This window comes from Gorilla gorilla, chromosome 9, assembly GCF_029281585.2.
Source record: "Gorilla gorilla gorilla isolate KB3781 chromosome 9, NHGRI_mGorGor1-v2.1_pri, whole genome shotgun sequence".
Taxonomy (NCBI): Eukaryota; Metazoa; Chordata; class Mammalia; order Primates; family Hominidae; genus Gorilla; species Gorilla gorilla.
In genome coordinates, this window is record NC_073233.2 from 73,765,644 (window position 1) to 73,784,007 (window position 18,364).

At 59.6% G+C, this 18,364-nt stretch overlaps 3 protein-coding genes across 15 annotated transcripts; 1 reads left to right on the plus strand and 2 right to left on the minus strand.

Annotated features, from left to right (window-relative positions):
• Positions 1–264: 264 nt before the first annotated feature.
• CFL1 (cofilin 1) lies at positions 265–4,433 on the minus strand. 4 transcript variants are annotated; one of them, XM_055354527.1, is made up of 5 exons: positions 2,387–2,455; positions 2,011–2,132; positions 1,388–1,695; positions 1,107–1,183; positions 265–901 (listed from the first exon to the last, which is right to left on the minus strand). In XM_055354527.1, exons 3-5 carry the CDS (start codon positions 1,645–1,647, stop codon positions 789–791), a joined length of 450 nt encoding a protein of 149 aa, XP_055210502.1. In that variant the 5' UTR covers positions 1,648–1,695; positions 2,011–2,132; positions 2,387–2,455; the 3' UTR covers positions 265–788. The 4 variants fall into 4 exon arrangements, with proteins under 4 accessions (XP_055210502.1, XP_018891644.1, XP_063566763.1 ...); XM_019036099.2 differs by lacking the exons at positions 2,011–2,132; positions 2,387–2,455 and adding an exon at positions 3,518–4,433; XM_063710693.1 differs by lacking the exons at positions 2,011–2,132; positions 2,387–2,455 and adding an exon at positions 3,066–3,359.
• Positions 2,500–11,861, plus strand: MUS81 (MUS81 structure-specific endonuclease subunit). Of its 9 annotated transcripts, none has more exons than XM_055354523.2 (18): positions 2,500–2,883; positions 5,650–5,757; positions 6,100–6,313; positions 6,398–6,527; positions 6,775–6,860; positions 7,372–7,470; positions 7,636–7,710; positions 7,864–7,949; positions 8,486–8,626; positions 8,831–8,923; positions 9,021–9,142; positions 9,225–9,322; positions 9,918–10,034; positions 10,141–10,236; positions 10,438–10,566; positions 10,641–10,744; positions 11,233–11,316; positions 11,408–11,861. In XM_055354523.2, exons 1-18 carry the CDS (start codon positions 2,876–2,878, stop codon positions 11,472–11,474), a joined length of 1,857 nt encoding a protein of 618 aa, XP_055210498.1. In that variant the 5' UTR covers positions 2,500–2,875; the 3' UTR covers positions 11,475–11,861. The 9 variants fall into 9 exon arrangements, with proteins under 9 accessions (XP_055210498.1, XP_055210497.1, XP_055210496.1 ...); XM_055354522.2 differs by having other exon boundaries at positions 2,507–2,883; positions 9,222–9,322; XM_055354521.2 differs by lacking the exon at positions 2,500–2,883 and adding an exon at positions 4,713–5,209.
• A 1-nt stretch (position 11,862) lies between these two features.
• Positions 11,863–18,307, minus strand: EFEMP2 (EGF containing fibulin extracellular matrix protein 2). Of its 2 annotated transcripts, XR_004071766.3 has the most exons (12): positions 18,136–18,270; positions 17,682–17,799; positions 17,408–17,456; positions 16,596–16,802; positions 15,975–16,097; positions 15,560–15,676; positions 15,296–15,415; positions 13,951–14,070; positions 13,736–13,862; positions 13,302–13,497; positions 12,267–12,501; positions 11,863–12,134 (listed from the first exon to the last, which is right to left on the minus strand). XR_004071766.3 is itself a non-coding variant. In XM_031015893.3 (11 exons), the coding sequence occupies exons 2-11, from the start codon at positions 17,790–17,792 to the stop codon at positions 12,340–12,342; spliced, it is 1,332 nt and encodes a 443-aa protein (XP_030871753.1). In that variant the 5' UTR covers positions 17,793–17,799; positions 18,136–18,307; the 3' UTR covers positions 11,863–12,339. The 2 variants fall into 2 exon arrangements, 1 of the variants encoding a protein (XP_030871753.1); XM_031015893.3 differs by having other exon boundaries at positions 11,863–12,501; positions 18,136–18,307.
• Between the last annotated feature and the right edge of the window lie 57 nt (positions 18,308–18,364).

Below are 18,364 nucleotides of genomic sequence, written 5' to 3' on the forward strand. Positions count from 1 at the left end.
CAGGCATAAATCACTTCCGCTGGAAGACCCCTGTAGCCAGCACCCACTCCTTAAACAGCCAGTCCAGTGTCAATCACAGCACCAACAGAATAATGGTGACTATCAGAAAGGCGTCTCAGCCAGTCATTGGAGCCAGATAAGGGTGTGCAGGAGCTGGTTGGGTGTGGAGTACAGAGGAGAGTGATAGCACCATTATCCCAGTGCACCCCCAATCCTGAAGTCTCCTGTGCCCCAACCTTGAAACACACATCCCATTAATGAGCCTTTTTATTATTGTCTTTTTTTTTTTAATCGAAGGTCCCTTACTGGTCCTGCTTCCATGAGTAGCAATGACCAGGGGAAAAGGGAGAGGAACCAGCCGGCACAGGGAGGGGTCATCTCCACAACATTCCATTTATACACAGAACTAAACAGACAAGCACAGAGTCACTATTGCGGTTAGAAGTTGGCAGCATGGGAAGGGGGAGGACCAGGTGGGGAATGGGGATGTTGTTAAAAAAAATACAGGCTCCCCCACAACTGGGGTGCCTGGGGGGAACTTGGTCTGCTTCAACCCAAGAGGAATCAAAAGATCAAAAGCAGTTTGGGAAGGCCAGAACCGTCAAGGGATGGAGGGAGAAGGAAAATCCAGGGGGTGGGGGGTCTGTTTGGCAACTGGGGTGAAGGGATTGCCCTCCCCCTGCTGGGATCCCCCCAGCCCCTCCGGTCTGGCAGGAAGGGGGCAGCCTGCAACCCCCGAGGGCAGGTGTGGGGCTGCCAGATGCTCCAGGCAGGGGGTCAGAAGGGGCTCACAAAGGCTTGCCCTCCAAGGAGATGACGGCACTGCCCCCCAGCTTCTCTGCCAGGGTGCAGCGGTCCTTGACCTCCTCGTAGCAGTTTGCTTGCAATTCATGCTTGATCCCTGTAAAGAAGAAAGGGGAGCATCTGTGAGCAGGAAGCACTGGGGTGGGGGTAGTTTCTGTGGCTGGGAAGGAGCCAATCAAAGCAGATGGAAGGAACAAGCAGGCAGCGAAGACAAGGGGGCGGACCCCCTCTGCGTGCCATTCACCCTGCCCTGCAGCCAAGGCCAGAGCAGAAGGGCACTCAGCACCAATGCTGGCCCTTACCTGTCAGCTTCTTCTTGATGGCATCCTTGGAACTGGCATAAATCATTTTGCTCTTAAGGGGCGCAGACTCGGGGGCCCTGGACAGAAACACGCGTCAGGCAACTCCCAGCAACAGCAAAGCCACAGGTGACTTTGAGAAACCCTTGGGCTGGCAGTGAGGAGTCTTTTGTTACAACCCCCTGCCCCTCCAAACCCACACATCTGGGTTGACCAGGAGCCACAGAAGTTCCCATCATGAGAAAGGGGGCAGGTGACAGGAAGAAGTGCCAGAATGAGCTCACCAGAAGATAAACACCAGGTCCTCCTTCTTGCTCTCCTTGGTTTCATAGGTTGCATCATACAGGGCATAGCGGCAGTCCTTATCTGGCAGCATCTTGACAAAGGTGGCGTAGGGGTCGTCGACAGTCTGGCCCACATCGCCCACCAGGATCTCCTTGCCCTCCTCCAGGATGATGTTCTTCTTGTCCTCACTCAGGCAGAAGAGCACCGCCTTCTTGCGCTTCTTCACCTCCTCTGGCGTTGAAGACTTACGCACCTTCATGTCGTTGAACACCTTGATGACACCATCAGAGACAGCCACACCGGAGGCCTAGGAGACATGCCACGTATACCTCATCAAGAAAAGGATTCTAGGGAACTGCCCCTTGTTTTCTCAGAAGATCTCAGTCCACGTCCCGAGTGGTCACTAGTGCCCTTCCCAAGGCAAGTCACTAGTTTTCCCACCCAAGTCACTGTCAAAGAACCAGATGGGACACAACCTCAGAATGGCAGCCATGGCCTCTGATCACCTAGTTCAACAACCCCTTCCCTCATTTTACAGGATAGAAATGGAAAACTCGTGAAAAGTAGAGCCTTGACCAAAATGTGAACCCAGAATTAAAAGATCCACCGGCTACTGACTCACTTGCTACTCACAGTACTTGCTCTCAGCCTTTGGATAAAACTGGTGATTTAGAACTTCAGATATGGAGGACCCAAACACCTGAGCCAAGACTCCTCTTCAGAAAGAGCCAAGACCCCACAATGCTAGAGGGGATCCCAAAGACACCGAACAGTTACAACAAACCCACCAGAACTGCTTAATACAGTTACTACACAAACGACCCCTGTTCCCAGCTAGGCTCTTTCCCAACCAAGACAAGAATCGCAACCCCCATTAAGGACCCTGCCCGACAACTCCCTTCTTCCGGGAATGGTGCTAGGCCCCAGAAGTCGCTGATAAAAATTAACATGCCAAACTCAAGTGCCCAGAGGCCTCGAGGTCTTTAAACTCTTCCTACTCTGCGTCGTGCTTCGGGGTGCCCGAGCCAGGAGAGGGAGGGGCAATCCAAGGTAAATCTGGTCCCCCAAACTCCCCGGAACTGCAGAGGAAGCCGGCCACGTGACTCGGCCGCTTCCGGAGTGGGCGGGGACAGGAGATCGGCTGGGCCCGGCCCCCTCCCCAATGCAGAAACGCGTATCCGAGAGGCAGCAGCATCTCCACGTCCCTAACCCTGTGGAATCGCCCTAAAACAACGGGTGTATCAGACCCATCTGCTGCAGGCAGGAGCCTGGGCAAGCTACATAACCTTCAGTTTTCTCAGCCCTCGGGCCGTATACAGGGGGCGGGGTGGTTTCCGGGCGGTGCCCGCCTGGGTCACTTCCCTAAACTCGGCTCCACCCTCAGGCCCATCCGGGAAGGCCTCGCTGGCTCAGGGCTTCGGGACCGGCGGCCGGGCCTGAGCGTGCGCGCACGCGCCGACAGACAGAGCCGTTCCAGCCCTCGCCCGATGCACGGGTGAGAACGCAGCTCGTTAGATGCGCTCCCGAACGGGCCGCGGTCTCTGCGATGCCCCCTCCAAGCCTTGCGGTGCAAGGCCTTAATCGCAGGCACCCACGCCCCAACCGGGCACCCCTCGCCGCGCCAGCACCCGCCCCTCCCGGGCGCAGGCATCTCTGCCACCTGCTCCCGAGACGGACCCGGCTGCCAAGGGAGGGTGACGCGCAGACAGGAACAGCCTTGGGTGGGGCGCGCGCGCCGAGACCTCTCGCGCGCTTTTCCCTCGCCGCCCCCGGGCCGGGTTTGGACGCCGCGTGCTCCAGTCGAGAGCGCGCCCCTAAGAAGAAAGGCGCGACGCCGGCGTTCCGCGAGGGGCGCCCCAGACCCCTCCCCCCGCGGCCAGTGTCCGCGCGGGCGCACCAGCGGGTGGGGGAGGGGAGCCGAGGCGGCGCGCGAGCGACGTCCAGACCGGCCCTCCCCGGCGCCCACGGGCGCGCACGCGCATTCCGGCACCGCCCGCCCCTTCGTGCGAGACCCTCATCCCGCCCGGGGCGCTGGGGGAGGGGGTGCGGACGTCGCTCCCCCGTCGCCTCCCGCGCGCAGGCGACCGACCCGCAGCCGCCTCCCTCGGGCGCCGTGGCCTGCCGCTCACCATGTTTCCGGAAACGAAAAGGAGAGGGCACCGAGAGCCGCAAAAGACGAGAGCGCTGCAGCCGCTGCCGGGACCCGACTGAACGCGGCCTCTCCCGGCCCCTTCCGTTTAGTAGGAGCCGCACAATGAGGGGTGGGGCGGGCTTCCGGCGCTCCCACCGCGAGCCGACGGGAAATGGAGTCCGCCGGCCCTGCGCCGCCGCCTCGCTCGCTGGGTAACGGAGTCTTCCCGCTGGCCGGCCCCGAGCTGCAGTGCATGCAGGGAAATGTAGGCCCAGGTCCCGGGCGGCACCGCAGCGCGCAGCGCGAGCCCATTGGTCCAATTTCCCAGGAACCGCCCTGAGCCCGGCGAGGCGGCGCTCAGTAAAATGACCCGAAAACGATCCCCGACTAAGCGGCTCTTTATCCCACAGCAAAACGGCTTTAAGACCCATCTGGTATTATCTGGATCCCTTGGCCTGAAATTTTTGAGTGAGGTTAGGGTTTTGCATTTCTGAATCGAAGCAACTATTGATTAGCCTGGAATCCCGACCTAAAGCAAAGGAAATCACAAGTATGAAGGCGTCGTCAGTCGGATAAACACTAGTACTCTGCATGTGTAAAGCCACTCTAGTCTCCTGAAAAAAGGCCATGTCCAACGTCAGTAAAACAAGAATAGGAGGAAAAGGCACAGGGGAAAGGTACAAGGAAATCTCTGAGAGCTTTGTTCTTGTTTAAAGATGTTTGGCAAAGTCATGAGGCGTTAAAGGGTAAAGACGAGGGTTTGTGCATTCAATTCAAGGCTTCTTTACATGCCTTTACGTGCCAATGAGAAGAAATAGATATTAAACCAGACTTGAACCCAGCTCTCGAGTTGATAGCCAGGTACATGGTTATTCTAACATCCGAAAAACTGAGACAAGTTCTGTGGTAGTATATGCCTTAAAAAAAAAAAAAAAAAAAGAAACGAGCGGGGGACTCCGGGATGATTTTGTTGTCCTAGAACAGTGACCACAGCCTCACACTCTGCAGGAAAAGACTGGGTCGCAAACAAGTCAGAGGCAAACCCAGAAAGGGAACTGGGGGCCCTAATCCTATAAACGGAATTAAGGGTGTAAACGGAGAGCGATGCCTGGGAGTCGGGTACCTTGCAGAGCATACCGGGGGTTGTAGTCGGGGACATTCCACAGCACCGCCCCCGCCCGGACTCCCGGCGCTCCAGGTGGAGACAGCAGCTTGAGCCCGCCTCCCGCGAGCGACCCTACAGGAATAGGAGGCTAGCGCCCCCTTTTCTCAGCTTTAGAGTTTCCAAGAGCAACGGGGAGAGGGAGGGGGCTTCGCAGTTACCCTGGAGACGCGCTCTCGCCCGCCCCCAGCCGCGGGATGCCCTAGATGTCCTTATTAGGACAAGAGACTCGAGGGGGCGGGGCCAGCCCGACAGCAGGCTTGAGGCTCCTTATAAGGTCGCGGCGGGCGGGAGGCGGGAGCCGGAGCCCATTGGTCCAATTTAGCTTGGCTGGGGCTACTGCGCCGTGGGCTAGGCACAGTCCCGAGGGGCGGGCCTGGACCTCTGGCGCCCACCTCTCCCTTCCTCGCAGGCTGGAGACCTGCGTGTTGCGACTTCCGGCATAGCAGCTAGAGGCCGGATGCTGCTTCAAACCCTGGCGGGTCGCCTGTGTCCAACTCAGCTATACGTGTCCTTCAGGCTTCTCAGGTTGAAGCCCTTTGTAGGGTTTCCATCTTCAACCTCCCTGAGGGTCTCCCACTTCCGATTAGCCACAAAAATGACGAAGTGTTCTCCCCTCTACCTGTGTCTGGGCTTCTTAACCCGCAGCCTGCTCCTCCGCTCCCAAACCCAACCGCGTGCCCATCTCAGGCCTCCCCAACTGCCAGGATGCCCAAGCACCTCTTACTTACAGTCCTCCTTCCTCTAGGCCTCTGACCCCCGACCTTCCGAGTCCTATTTTGGGCCTTCTCGGCACGTCCCCGACTTCCTCTCCACCACACACTCTTTGCCCTGTATCCCGGGGATGAGGATCACCATTTCCTCCAAGGGTCCTGCAGCTCCTCCTGCCTTACCTTTGGGTCCTCATCCCCGGCACCCATTTCTGGGTGTCCCTCCCACTAATACGTTTGCACCCGTTTGTCTCCTAGCCCGCGCCTCTCCTGGACTCTTTTCAAGACCAGTCTCCATCTCCAGCCTCCTTCAAGCTTGAGGCTGAAGCTGACAATCTTAAGAGACCTTAGAGCCGCCAAGTTCAGGTTAGTCCGTTAAGCGCCGCCCAGCCAGTCCTCCCCGTCACAGGGGGCGCTGTCCGCCTTCCTCTCGCCTACACAAAGCCCCCGCTCTCGAATCTGGGGTGACAGGAAGGAGCCGGTCCAGGCTCCGGGGGCTGGGAATGGGCGCGTCTCAAAGGCTGGCTGGAGTGGAGCCAAGGGAAAAGATCGTTAGAGACAGCGCCCCTGACCAACTACTTAGAGCAGCCCAGGGGTGGGAGGGCGGCCGCAGGCTCTCCTCTCGTTAGTGCCCCGTGTGTTTGGGGCCCCGTTATCTCAACGGTCCTGCCCTCGGTCTCCCTCTTCCCCCGCCCCGCCCTGGGCCAGGTGTTCGAATCCCGACTCCAGAACTGGCGGGGTCCCAGTCCTGCGGGCGTGGAGCGCCGGAGGACCCGCCCTCGGGCCCATGGCGGCCCCGGTCCGCCTGGGCCGGAAGCGCCCGCTGCCTGCCTGTCCCAACCCGCTCTTCGTTCGCTGGCTGACCGAGTGGCGGGACGAGGCGACCCGCAGCAGGCGCCGCACGCGCTTCGTGTTTCAGAAGGTGGGTCCTGGCGTGGCCCGATGGGAAAAGCTGCTGGCCAGGTCAGGCCTGCCCTGACCAGGTACCCTACCCCTGCCCGGCCAGGCGCTGCGTTCCCTCCGACGGTACCCACTGCCGCTGCGCAGCGGGAAGGAAGCTAAGATCCTACAGCACTTCGGAGACGGGCTCTGCCGGATGCTGGAAGAGCGGCTGCAGCGGCACCGAACATCGGGCGGTGAGCGCCTCGGAAAGGGGTCGGTGATCCCCTACCTCCCCCAGGTGGAGCCTCCGTACTCTCCTGGGAGCCCTTGGCTTTAAGCTCCCCACTCCTGTCCCAGTTGCCGTTCGGCCTAGGGCTAGTGGCTGGCGCTCCCTGAGCCTCCCTCACCGGTCTCACTTAACCATCTGAGCAGGTTGCATCCCAGATCCTCGCAGCTGCCGGATTCGTGGAGTGTGGAGTTAACTCTTTTCTGCTCCCGCAGGTGACCATGCCCCGGACTCACCATCTGGAGAGAACAGTCCAGCCCCGCAGGGGCGACCTGCGGAAGTCCAGGACTCTTCCATGCCAGTGAGGAAGGGGCAAGGGGAGTGGAAGGCAAAGTGGGAGTGCGGGAGTATGATTTTCTGGCTTGGGGGATTTGGCAAGCCTGAGTCCAAATCTCACCAGTGATGCCTGGCCTTGAGCAAATGACTTACCCTCTTTTCGACTTAGTATTTTAACCTGTGAATAGAAATATTGGTAACAGCCAATGAGAGAATTCCATGATCAAGCTACTTAGGGAGCCCAGCTCAGTTAGTTACGGGGTCACCATTACTGAGTTTTCCTGTCTAATTACACCTGTCCGGCAGCGCATGGTAGAAGTGAGGCCAGGCTGGGGAGACACCCCCACCCACTGCCCCGAAACTGCCTGCTGTTTTATCCCAGATTGGCAGCGGATCATCCCATCACCTGGCCCATTTTACAGAGAAGGAAACTGAGAGACAACTGAGTGACTTACCCAGGGCCACAAAGCCTGCTGGGGACTTATTCAAAGATGACTGGCTGGCTTTCATGTTCAGAACTCCTCTGTACCTTTCAGGTTCCCACCCAGCCCAAAGTGGGAGGCTCTGGCAGCTACTGGCCAGCTCGGCACTCAGGAGCCCGAGTGATACTGCTGGTGCTCTACCGGGAGCACCTGGTGAGCACTGGGCTACACCGGGAGGCGGAACCATGGCAGTGGGGTGGGAGGTTCCCCGAGGGGCCTGGCCCGGGCAGGGCAGGCAAAGATTATCCCAGCCGCCTGAGCGGGATGAGGAGGGGCCCTGGCACTGAGCCTACCCTGTCTTTTCTACCTTGGTTTCAGAATCCTAATGGTCACCACTTCTTAACCAAGGAGGAGCTGCTGCAGAGGTGTGCTCAGAAGGCCCCCAGGGTGAGGGTGAGCACAGGGATCAGGGAGGACAGGCCCAAGTGGCTCTGGGGCCCACCAAAGACTGCCTTTTCTTGCAGTGGGCCCATGGCTGGGGACCCAGGGAACATGGACTTGTGGTGGTACCAGGTGCTCTCTGAGGGTCTCTTTTCTGATCCACAGGTAGCCCCTGGGAGTGCTCGACCCTGGCCAGCCCTCCGCTCCCTCCTTCACAGGAACCTGGTCCTCAGGACACACCAGCCAGCCAGGTGGGGCCAACTGCAGGAGATACAGGAGAGCATGAGTGACCTTCTTAGTAGGGCCTTAGAGTCACCCAACAACTCCCAGAGCTGATGCTGTTGAGGTTGGGGGGCGTGGGCCTTTCCTCAGGAGCCCCCACTGTTGGAGTACCTGGAGGGTGTGAAACCGCAGCAGCGGGGGCGGGAGGGTGCGGTGGTTATTGGAGGAGGAGAAAGCCTTTTCAGAGGAGATAGCATTTGACACGTTTTAGGATTTGGCGGGTAGATATGCAGGATAAGTATTCTGAGGAGGAGGAAACAGCATTAGTGAAGACAGGAGGAAGGAAATTGTCTGAGACACACTTCTTGCAGACCTGAGAATGGCGCTGAGCAGGCCCAAGGAACTGCTCTAAGAGCCAAGAAGACCAGGAGGAGCAGGAGCCACTGGGGTCATTTGTGCAGGGCGCCAAGGGGGTGGTGAGGCCAGCCCAGCTGGGGGCAGGCAGGAAAGCCTGCCAGGAATGAGTGAAGAAGGGAGAGCTGTGTTTGTCCCCTCTGCCTCCCAGGTACTCATTGACCTCAGAGGGCCTGGAGCTGGCCCAGAAGTTGGCCGAGTCAGAAGGCCTGAGCTTGCTGAATGTGGGCATTGGGCCCAAGGAGCCCCCTGGGGAGGAGACAGCAGTGCCAGGAGCAGCTTCAGCAGAGCTGTGAGGAGGAGGGCAGAGGAGGGGGGAAAACAGGGAGGAGGGGATGGGAAATGAGGCCAAAGCCCTGCCCCAACCCATCACCTGCAGCTGAGCTGTGGCTGCCTCCCTACTGTGGGTGGGTGGTGGGTGTCGGGTGGCATGGGTGTGGGGCAACTGCCCTGGCACAAAGGGTTCTGGCCTCACATACCAACACCCCCCACTTAGTGCCAGTGAAGCAGGGGTCCAGCAGCAGCCACTGGAGCTGAGGCCTGGAGAGTACAGCGTGCTGTTGTGTGTGGACATTGGCGAGACCCGGGGGTGAGTGAGGTGGGGAGAAACGAGGGAGATGATCGGAGGAGGCTAGGGGGTAGGCACTGCCCTGCTCTGATCTAGGCTTCCCTCCTTGCCACTCCAGGGGTGGGCACAGGCCGGAGCTGCTCCGAGAGCTACAGCGGCTGCACGTGACCCACACGGTGCGCAAGCTGCACGTTGGAGATTTTGTGTGGGTGGCCCAGGAGACCAATCCTAGAGACCCAGGTGAAGGGCTGTGGACAGGCTGGCACCAGGGGCAGGGCCTGGTGGGTAGGGGATCACAAGCTAACGGCTGGCTTGTCAGCAGCAAACCCTGGGGAGTTGGTACTGGACCACATTGTGGAGCGCAAGCGACTGGATGACCTTTGCAGCAGCATCATTGACGGCCGCTTCCGGGAGCAGAAGGTAATTTTGCTGGCTTTGCCAGGCTTCCCTGCCTGCTCTGAAGCCCCGTTTTCAGCCCAGAGCAATCCAGGGGCACTTCTGGCAGCCTCCTTGAGGCAGAGCCCTTTGGAATCCAGCCACACCCACCCTGTGGCTGCTCCAGGATCAGATCCCCACAGGCCCATCCAGGCACACAGTAGGAAGCCAGGTATCTGCATTCTTGGGCTGAGATCAGGAGCATCTTAAAGACCTCTTGGGTACCCAGCCCCTGCAGTCTTGGATAAACAAGGCATAAACCTCCAGGAGTGGAAATACAGAGGCTGTACCTTGGTACTTGCTGCTGGGTGGACCCCTAGTCACAGAGGCCATGTACCGGCCCAGGGGAGGCTTGAAGGATGGGCAGTGTTGAGAGATGGAGGAAAGGCTTTCTAGACAAGAGTGTCAGCATGAGCAAAGCTGCGGAGGCCCCTGTGAGGCAGGTGGAGAGGCTAGGGAGGATGCAGAGGCTAACTGGTGGGAACAGGGTCACAGCACCATTTTGAGTGTGACATCATGGATGCCCAGGCATGTGGTCATCCAGCCTGACCCTCCCTGTCCACTCTGTACACTTCCCTAGTTCCGGCTGAAGCGCTGTGGTCTGGAGCGCCGGGTATACCTGGTGGAAGAGCATGGCTCCGTCCACAACCTCAGCCTTCCTGAGAGCACACTGCTGCAGGCTGTCACCAACACTCAGGTGAGCTGGGAGGGCAGGGCCAGGCAGGCAGGCAGGGGCCCCTGTGGTCCATGGTTCATGGTCTAGGCCAGGAGCCACCTTCCCTCTCTTGGGTCCTCTTCCCCAGGTTATTGATGGCTTTTTTGTGAAGCGCACAGCAGACATTAAGGAGTCAGCCGCCTACCTGGCCCTCTTGACGCGGGGCCTGCAGAGACTCTACCAGGTGAGCAGAGGCCCCTTTCCCAGTGTCGGGACAGAGCCCACAAGGAATTCACCTTGCCTGGGCCCTGTGCATCCCCAAAAGAAGCAAGGTGGGTGAGATCCCCATTTCTCAGGCTGGCCCCCCAAGGCTGAGGACTGGGCAGGGGCTGGCTGGAGTTGTTCCTTCGAGCTCCAGCCTGGCCTCAGTCCCTTCTTCCCTCAGGGCCACACCCTATGCAGCCGCCCCTGGGGAACCCCTGGGAACCCTGAATCAGGGGCCATGCCCTCTCCGAACCCTCTCTGCTCACTCCTCACCTTCAGTGACTTCAACGCAGGAGCCATCAAGAATAAGGTACTGTTTCTGCCCAGCTTCTCAGACATGGCCTGGCCCAGACCCCCACTGATCCAGCCCTTCCCTGAACCCAGGCCCAGTCGGTGCGAGAAGTGTTTGCCCGGCAGCTGATGCAGGTGCGCGGAGTGAGTGGGGAGAAGGCAGCAGCCCTGGTGGATCGATACAGCACCCCTGCCAGGTAGGCCCTAAAGGGCCCTTAGGTGTCCTCAGCCCCTGCCCTCCATGCATGGAATTCACCTTAATCCATGCTTCGTGGAGGAGGCCTGGCCTTATGTGGGCTCTGCAGACCAGACATAGACAGATCCCAGGGTGCTCGTGGAGGTCAAGTGGGGAGGAAGCCAGCAGGCCCACACAGTGTCCCAGGTAGTGGAGGCCACAGGAGGGAGGGAGACGTCCCACCTGGTGGAGAAGAGGCTTCCTGGAGAAGGGGGTTGGGCCATTAAGGGGAGTGAGGGTGAAGGTTTGGAGCCTTTGCTGGTTTTGCCCCACAGTTCCCACAGGGAGGGAGGACAGCCAGGCTGGCATGGGGCCTTGAGTGCCAAGCTCAGGAAGTGGGGCAGTGTCCCAACTCTCCCATCCCATGCTGACCCCTCTGCCTGGCCCCTCATGGTGCTGGCCCAGAGTGGGCCACTGTCAGCCTCAGAAACTCAAACCCCTGCCCCCCAGCCTCCTGGCCGCCTATGATGCCTGTGCCACCCCCAAGGAACAAGAGACACTGCTGAGCACCATCAAGTGTGGGCGTCTACAGAGGTGAGGGCAAGAGACGGAACCTGGAGGGAGTGGCAGGGACTGGGGCTGCCCTAGGCCCAGGGCATGACCCTCGCTGCCTCTCTTCCTGCAGGAATCTGGGGCCTGCTCTGAGCAGGACCTTATCCCAGCTCTACTGCAGCTACAGCCCCTTGACCTGAGCTTATGCCGTGAAACAGCCCCCAGCCCCCGTCTGTCCCCCAACCCAGGCTAGCCAGCCTTTTAACAACATCTTTTGGGGTACAATTAGAATCTAAGTGTTTGCAGCCATATGTGTCATGTAGAAGATGCCTAGCCCTGGGGACCTTGTGAAATACGCAGGAACCAGGGATACCATCTGGTCCAGTGGTTTTTAAACAAAGCTGCTTAGCACCTGGAATTCCCTGGTCAGGGAGATGGAGTCAGTGGGGCGTTGCAGCTTTGAATCTATTTTATGTCACCAGTTGGTCCTCATCAAATAAAATTTCCTTAGGAGTGCAGAGGGCTCATTGGGAAAATAAAAATAATAAAAATAAATGAAACTTCCTAAAAGAAAAGCTTGAAAACCACTAACAGTCCAGTTGCCTCGTTTTATAGAAAAACAGGCCCAGGGAACTACTAGGGCTTATCCAAATGTACAGTTTGAGGCAGAGTTAGGAATGGAACCCAGGGCCTCCTGGCGCTGTCCAGAGTGGAGTTTCTTAGGACCCCTGCAAGCCAGCCAAGTCCAAATCTCTGGGCCGGGGCCTGGAGTCCGCCCTCCTCGTTACCTCCTCTCCTCTCGGGGTGACTGAAGCTCGTGGTACAGAGCTCCCAGCTCCTGTCAATGGGGCCCCCTGGGCCTGAGCATATAGAGACCCCCATTTAGGTGAACTTGGCCTGCCCCCCCAAGTGCCACCCTGCCCCAGCCTGAGGCTTCCTGCAGTGTGACCCGCCCACCTCAGCCACCAGGACTTTCTTTCTCCCTTTATTGCCTTTCTCATTCTGCCCCTCACAACAGGCTCCTCAGCTAGGGTAGCTGCAGGGAGGGTGGCTCCCTCCTGCTCCTCAGAAGGTGTAGGCCCCCACAAAGACGGTGAGCCTCAGTACAGAGCTAGCCCGGTAGCTCATGAGGGAATTCATGGTGACCATCTCCAGGTCCAGCACGTACTCCCGGGGGCCCGTCACCGGCCGGGCGAGGACCAGCATGGCGCTGACGTTGTTGATTTGCTGCAGGGCAGTGGGTGGGGGGACATATATATTGTGTCAGCCTGTGTGCTAGGCCCCTGCCCCAGCGTCACCTCCCTTCCCCGTGGCCGTGAGGCAGAGGAACAGCCCTGGCCAGGCTGCCACCCCGGGCTCTCCTGCAGCTCTTTGACACCCTCGATGTCTCTCCTCCCCACCCAGGCTCCTGCCCTCAGAAATCTCCTGCTGGGGCTCTTCTCACCTCTCCAGCCCGCTCTGTCTGACCCAGGCTAACTGACGATTCAAGGCCACATGTGGCTCTTGGGAGTGGTGGGACCTTTGGTGACCCAAAGTGAGCAGACTCCCTTCAGAGCATTCAATTTTAAAAAGAAAGAGAAGCGCTGGTACTAGACAAACCCCTTCTCCTGCTGAGACCCATGCATGCCGCTGCCAGTCACTGTGAGCAGCTCACTGTGAGCCGCCCCCGGCCCCCTCCTAACAGATCCACCAGCAAGGAGTGGACTTTCTGACCCCAGGGCCCTGCACACGCCATTCCCTTGGTTTGCGGGTGAAGAAACTGAGATCAGATATGGAAAACCAGTACCAGGACTCAAACTCCCGTGTCCGAGTGCTTCGTTAGAATTGCATTTAACCGTCTGTCCTTTGCACCACGGGAGTTTAGAGTACCCCCCCCCCACCCCCCGTCTTCCTGCAGAAACCCCGCCTCCCGGGGGCGGGGCTTTGGGGAGGGGTGGGGCATAGCAGCCTGGCCGAGTTCACCCTTAAGGCGTCCTGGAGTTCAGTTTTAGATTGTGCATGTCAGTTGAGGGTTGCAGAAACCTTACCCTAATGTAAAAGTCCCCCTGCGAGTTTCCAGCACGGATCTGAAAGGCATTGTAGGCACCGGGGTAGACGGAGGTCGCCTGGATCTGGAACACGTCAGCGGGCACGCTCCGCTCCGAGGTGATGGTCATGTAGCGGTGCACAATGGATGAAGGCTGCTCTCGACATAGAGGGTTGGAGGCCGGGCAGAGACAGCGGCTAGAGACCCGGAGGTGGGGGACACAAATGAGCTCCTTGCCTGTCCCCCCAATTTCTCCTACCCTACAAAGGGAGGGAATCCCAAAAGGACCCTCCCACCCCTGTGACTGGTTGTTATGAAGGACTATGATTCCCATCATCCCTCAGGGGCACTCGCTGGTCTGAATAGATGCCAGTCAGCCCCAAAGCCCCCTGGGAGACGTAGTTTCTGTGGGGGCCTGGCATCGAATTGACTCACTTCTCAGAGACCTGGATGTAGGGCTCCACGCAGCGGTTGGTGTCCACGCAGCGGTAGCCCCCATGGAAGTTGACACAGGTTTGGGCCTCGGAGCACTGGTGCGCACCAGACTCACACTCATCAATGTCTGTGCCAGGGGAGAGGGGCTGGAATCGGGGGCGTCAGGCTGCCAGCTCCTGACACCGTCCTGCCCATTCCACCCGGGCAACCTGTACCTTGGCAGAGGCGTGTGGCCAGCAGCTGGTAACCCTGTGGGCAGTGGCAGGAGAAACGGCCTGGCTCGTTGACGCAGCGGTACTGACAGAGGTAGCTGGAGTAGCTACACTCATCAATATCTGAGGAAGCATGGGGATGGGGACCCCGGGTCAAGGGCATTCCTCACCATTCAGTCCCACAAACATTTCCCAAGAAGGCCCAGCCCCATGTTAGACTGAATGTAGGAAGACAGAGGGGGATGAGACAAGCCACAAGTTCAGCCGGGAGATGGAGGGTTCAAAGAAAGTTTGCCCAGGCTGCCGCAGCTCAGACTTCTCTTTGCCCAGAACTGGAAGAAACACTAAATAAGTTACTGGGAATCTAGAGGCTTGGGTGTGAATCCCACCAGCTGATCTAGGGGAATCTCATTTTCCCAATCAGCAAAATGAGTGTGTTAGACTAGATGAGTCTTATGGGTCTGGCTTGTGCTGTAACGCCCAATTCCTGCAACCCACAGTCAGCCTGAGCACCCAGTGGTCACCTCCAGCTAACTGTGAGCTTCACAGGCAGAACATTTCCTTTCTCTTGTTCCCTTCATGCTGCCAGGTAGCAGTGAGGCCTCATCCCGCAGCAAAGCATAACATAGGGGGTACATGCCAGTTTACAGGGTGTAAGAAGTCTGGGATCGAGCCCTGGCCCCATCTCATCCTGGCTGTATGAGCTTGGGCGGGTCACTTAACCTCTCTTAGCTGAATCATGAAAGTCACCATTTACCCAGGACTTTGTGATTATTTTTATGTAATCCTCCCAACAAACGTGGAGGGAGATAGGAATGTCCTCATTTTGTAGAGGAAGGAGAAAATCATACCTCCTAGGATTCTTGAGAGGAAGGAGGCCAAGTGTGTCAGGGAATACACTACGAGGGCAGGTTCTCATTAAGTGGCAGTTCATTCACTTTAAAGCACTGCAGCTTGAGACTTGCTGGAGCCCATCTATCACACTCTCACCTAATCCTCAAGACAACCCATTTTATAGAAGAAGAAACAGGCTCAGAGAGGAGTGACTTGTCCTAGTGCAAAATTCAAATGCAGGTAAATGCAGGTGAGCCTGATACGTGGGACAGGTGGCACCCACATCCTCAGTCTCCCCAGTAGGCTTCAGTAAGGACCTAGCTGCCTCTCCTTGTGCCTCCCCCACTAGCCTGGGAGTGCTCCACAGCCAGCCGGGGTCGAGTATCCAGGAGGCAGCTGGGTGCACAGTGACAGGACGCGGAGGCCTCAAATGGAGAACTGTGTGGCAGGAGGCACGGCATAGCTAGGGCCTGGGGGTCCACGGAGGAGTACACAGCAGGGATGGAGCTCTCACCACTGCAGGAGAAGCCATCCCGATGCAGCTCATAGCCCTGGTGGCAGCGACACAGGAAGGTCCCATAGGAGTTGAAGCAGCGCTGCTCGCATGGGGCCCCCATGTCACACTCGTTCACATCTGGGGGTGCCAGGAAAAACAGGAGGGATGAAAGCGGAGGAGGAGCCCAGAGCCTCCACTTGGGCTGGTCAAGAAGGGAGCGCCCCCACCTCACACCTCCCTGCCCAGGACCCAGGAGCCTGGCCCAGCCCAGCCCAGCCTCACCAACACAGGAGCGGTTGTTAGGCCCCAGCTGGAAGCCCGGCTCGCACTGGCAGCGGAAGGAGCCAGGCAGGTTCACGCAGCGGTGCTGGCAGTAGCGGTAGCGGCACTCGTCTATGTCTGGGGATAGAGGCAGGAGAAGGAGGGCGGAGGGCAGAGGGCAGAGGGCAGGTGGGCTCGAGCCGGCTGGGACTCAAGGCTTCACCACCCATAATCCTGTGTCCGAGGAGCTGAATTAGGCAGGGTCAGCCAGGACAGCTCCCAAACACTCCCTGCTACAGTCCTCTGTGTCTGATGACGGAGGGTGAGGTGGCAGAGGCCGGGGGTGAAGCCTGGCTTGAATGGGGGTCAGGTGCTAGGGCAAGGGCCAGACCAGGGACACAAAGCCGGGACTAGAGAAGCTGCTTCCTGGACTCACCCACACACTCGGGCCCGATCTTGCGGTAACCATCAGGGCAGGTGCACTGATAGGAGCCAGGCAAGTTATGGCAGTCCTGGCTGGGGCGACAGTCGTGCAGGGCCTGGGCACACTCGTCCACATCTGCAAGAGACACCACTCAGCCCCTGCCTGGGATCCCGCATACCACCCAACATGACAGATAGTTCTAACACTTGTATTCGGTTCTCTCAACAGCACACGTAAGAGTTCACCAGCCTGGAGCCAACAGGAAAGGCACCCCTAACCTCTAAAACCACATGTTGGGGGTTGCATAGGAAATAAGGTCCTGTCCACACAACCCCAGCAACACTGATTCCTGGACTCTCCTTCCTCCAAGGCCTGCGGCTCCCAGGGGACAGACACTGGAAGGCAGAGTTCCTGCAGTGTCTCTGCAGCAACCGAGGGGAGGGGCCCGGAGCTGGCTGGAGCAGTGGCACACAAGCTGGGGCCACCTGCGGCAGGTCCTAAACAACATGAGTGTCTGGATGAGGGTGTGGACATCACCAGTGGCCCTTCTGAGCTGGGGAGGAACCTGAGGTCTGAGTTTAAGATGCCTGGTGAGAGGACTGGAAGCCAGGCACCAGAGCAGTCCCCACTCACCCACACAGCTCTCCTGATCGTCAGGCTCATAGCCTGGTGGGCAGGGGTTGGGGTGTTGAGCGGGAGGCACTGGTGGCGGGGGTCCCTCGCCGTGTAGGTCGTTGATGACGGCAGCGGAGCGGGGCAGGCACAAGTAGCCCCCGTAGTGGTTGATGCACTTCATTTCCCCCTTGCAGGCCTCAGGGATGGTCAGACACTCGTTGACATCTGCAGAGAGGGGCCTGCTGGGCACAGCCAGTCTCCTGGGCTGGCCCTGGAGGGAGCGGAGGCAGGAACCCAGCTCGGCCTGCTCTGAGATGTGTGGCCCCAGCAAAGCCTTCCCACTCTGCTCAACAAGCTAAGTCGGCTTGCTCAGGACCCCTCCCCACGGTTGGCCAAGGCTGGAGATGGGGCAGCTGTTCCCACTGTTGCCCTCATTCTCAGCCTGCAAGTGGGTCTCTATCCCTCCCCACGGCCCTAGCCCTAGCTCAGCCCAAGAGGGGGGGCCTCCTTACCCACCCCTGGGGACGCTACCCTCCCAGGTTGTGATGAGACAAAGAGCTGGGACAGGAGAGTGGTTCAGAGAAGGCGTACAGATCCAGCTCCTCTGAGGGGTAGGGACAAGGTTTCCTGGGTTTCTGGGAGAGGGTGAGGCCACCCCTAGCTCAACTGGCCTCCAGAGAGCCAGAGCTGGCCTCTGTGTAGCAGAGCTGGGCATAGAACGGGCTGCTGGGCTCCCACGGCAGTTCTTGGAGGTGGGGCTGTCCCTTGGAAAGCAGCTATCAATCCCTTTCCGGGTTCCTGGGGGTGTTTGGTCCCCCAGGCACACACACCCCGGCAGTGCTGGCTGTCTGGGTCCCACTCATAGCCATCTGTGCATTCCTGGAAGGGAACCAGAAGTGGCCAGTGGTCACCCTAAGATCTCCTCCAACTGGCCAGGCCAAGACTAGGGCCTGAGCCTGGCCACCCTCCGGCCTGCTCCAAACAATGGCCCCCAGCTCTCCACCAGCCAGGGGAGGAAGACTTCCCCAGCAGCAGTCACCCCGGGTCCCGGTCTCTTCCTCCCTTCCCTTCCCGTTCCAGGCCAGCGGCCCTCACTGTCCCCACCGTGTAGCTGTCGGGCTCTTCGGAATCCTGAGGAGAAGCTGACCCCAAGAACAACAGTAGCAGCGCCCAGAGCAGTAGAGACCCGGGTAGGCAGGAGGCGCAGGGGAGCATCCTGGGGCTGCGAGAGATGGTGGACACGGGTCAGGGGCCTCTGCCCGCGGCACCCCAACTCTCTGCACCGGGAGCCCGAGCCCAGCCCCCGCCACTGCCCGCTCAGGACCGTGCTTGGGCCTCGGGGCCTCCCAGGGCTGGGGACCGACTCCTCACAGGCCCAGGTCCCAGGCCCAGGTCCCAGGCCCGGGTCCCAGGCCCATCCGCCCCGGCCACCCCGCCCCCGCCCCGCGCCCCTGCGGCGAAGGCCGAGGAGCGCGGGCCTCTGTGGGCGCTACGCTGCCGCGGACTCGGCCGAGACTCCGGCCCGCGCCCTCCCCCACGGACGGTCACAGCCACTCACTTGGGCCCGCGACAACCCCGCGGCCCGCGGCTCTGGCGGCTCGGGCAATGCCTGCGGGCAGACGGACGGGCGGACGGCACAGCTCCCTGGACGCGCGGCCCCAGGAAGCGCCCCCCGCCCGCCCGCCTGCCGCGGCGCGGCCCACCCCGGCGCCTCCGCCCGCCCTTCGGCGGATTCCTGAGCCAGCGCCAGGGGGAGGGACCCCGACCCCCCGCTTCTCCGCCCCCGG

Bases quoted from the DNA above. Each gene is read 5' to 3' on its own strand.
- CFL1 (XM_019036099.2), bottom strand. The intron at 1,184-1,387 runs GTGAGCTCATTC...GTTTCTGTCCAG, and splicing joins GACCTGGTGTTTATCTTCTG to GGCCCCCGAGTCTGCGCCCC. The intron at 902-1,106 runs GTAAGGGCCAGC...TCTTCTTTACAG, and splicing joins CATCAAGAAGAAGCTGACAG to GGATCAAGCATGAATTGCAA.
- MUS81 (XM_019036093.4), top strand. From the start codon at position 5,142: ATGCTGCTTCAAACCCTGGCGGGTCGCCTGTGTCCAACTCAGCTATAC. The intron at 7,471-7,635 runs GTGAGCACTGGG...CCTTGGTTTCAG, and splicing joins TGCTCTACCGGGAGCACCTG to AATCCTAATGGTCACCACTT. The intron at 7,711-7,863 runs GTGAGCACAGGG...TCTGATCCACAG, and splicing joins AGAAGGCCCCCAGGGTGAGG to GTAGCCCCTGGGAGTGCTCG.
- EFEMP2 (XM_031015893.3), bottom strand. From the start codon at position 17,792: ATGCTCCCCTGCGCCTCCTGCCTACCCGGGTCTCTACTGCTCTGGGCG. The intron at 15,677-15,974 runs GTGAGTCCAGGA...CTCTATCCCCAG, and splicing joins GATCGGGCCCGAGTGTGTGG to ACATAGACGAGTGCCGCTAC. The intron at 14,071-15,295 runs GTGAGAGCTCCA...ATGCTTCCTCAG, and splicing joins GGATGGCTTCTCCTGCAGTG to ATATTGATGAGTGTAGCTAC.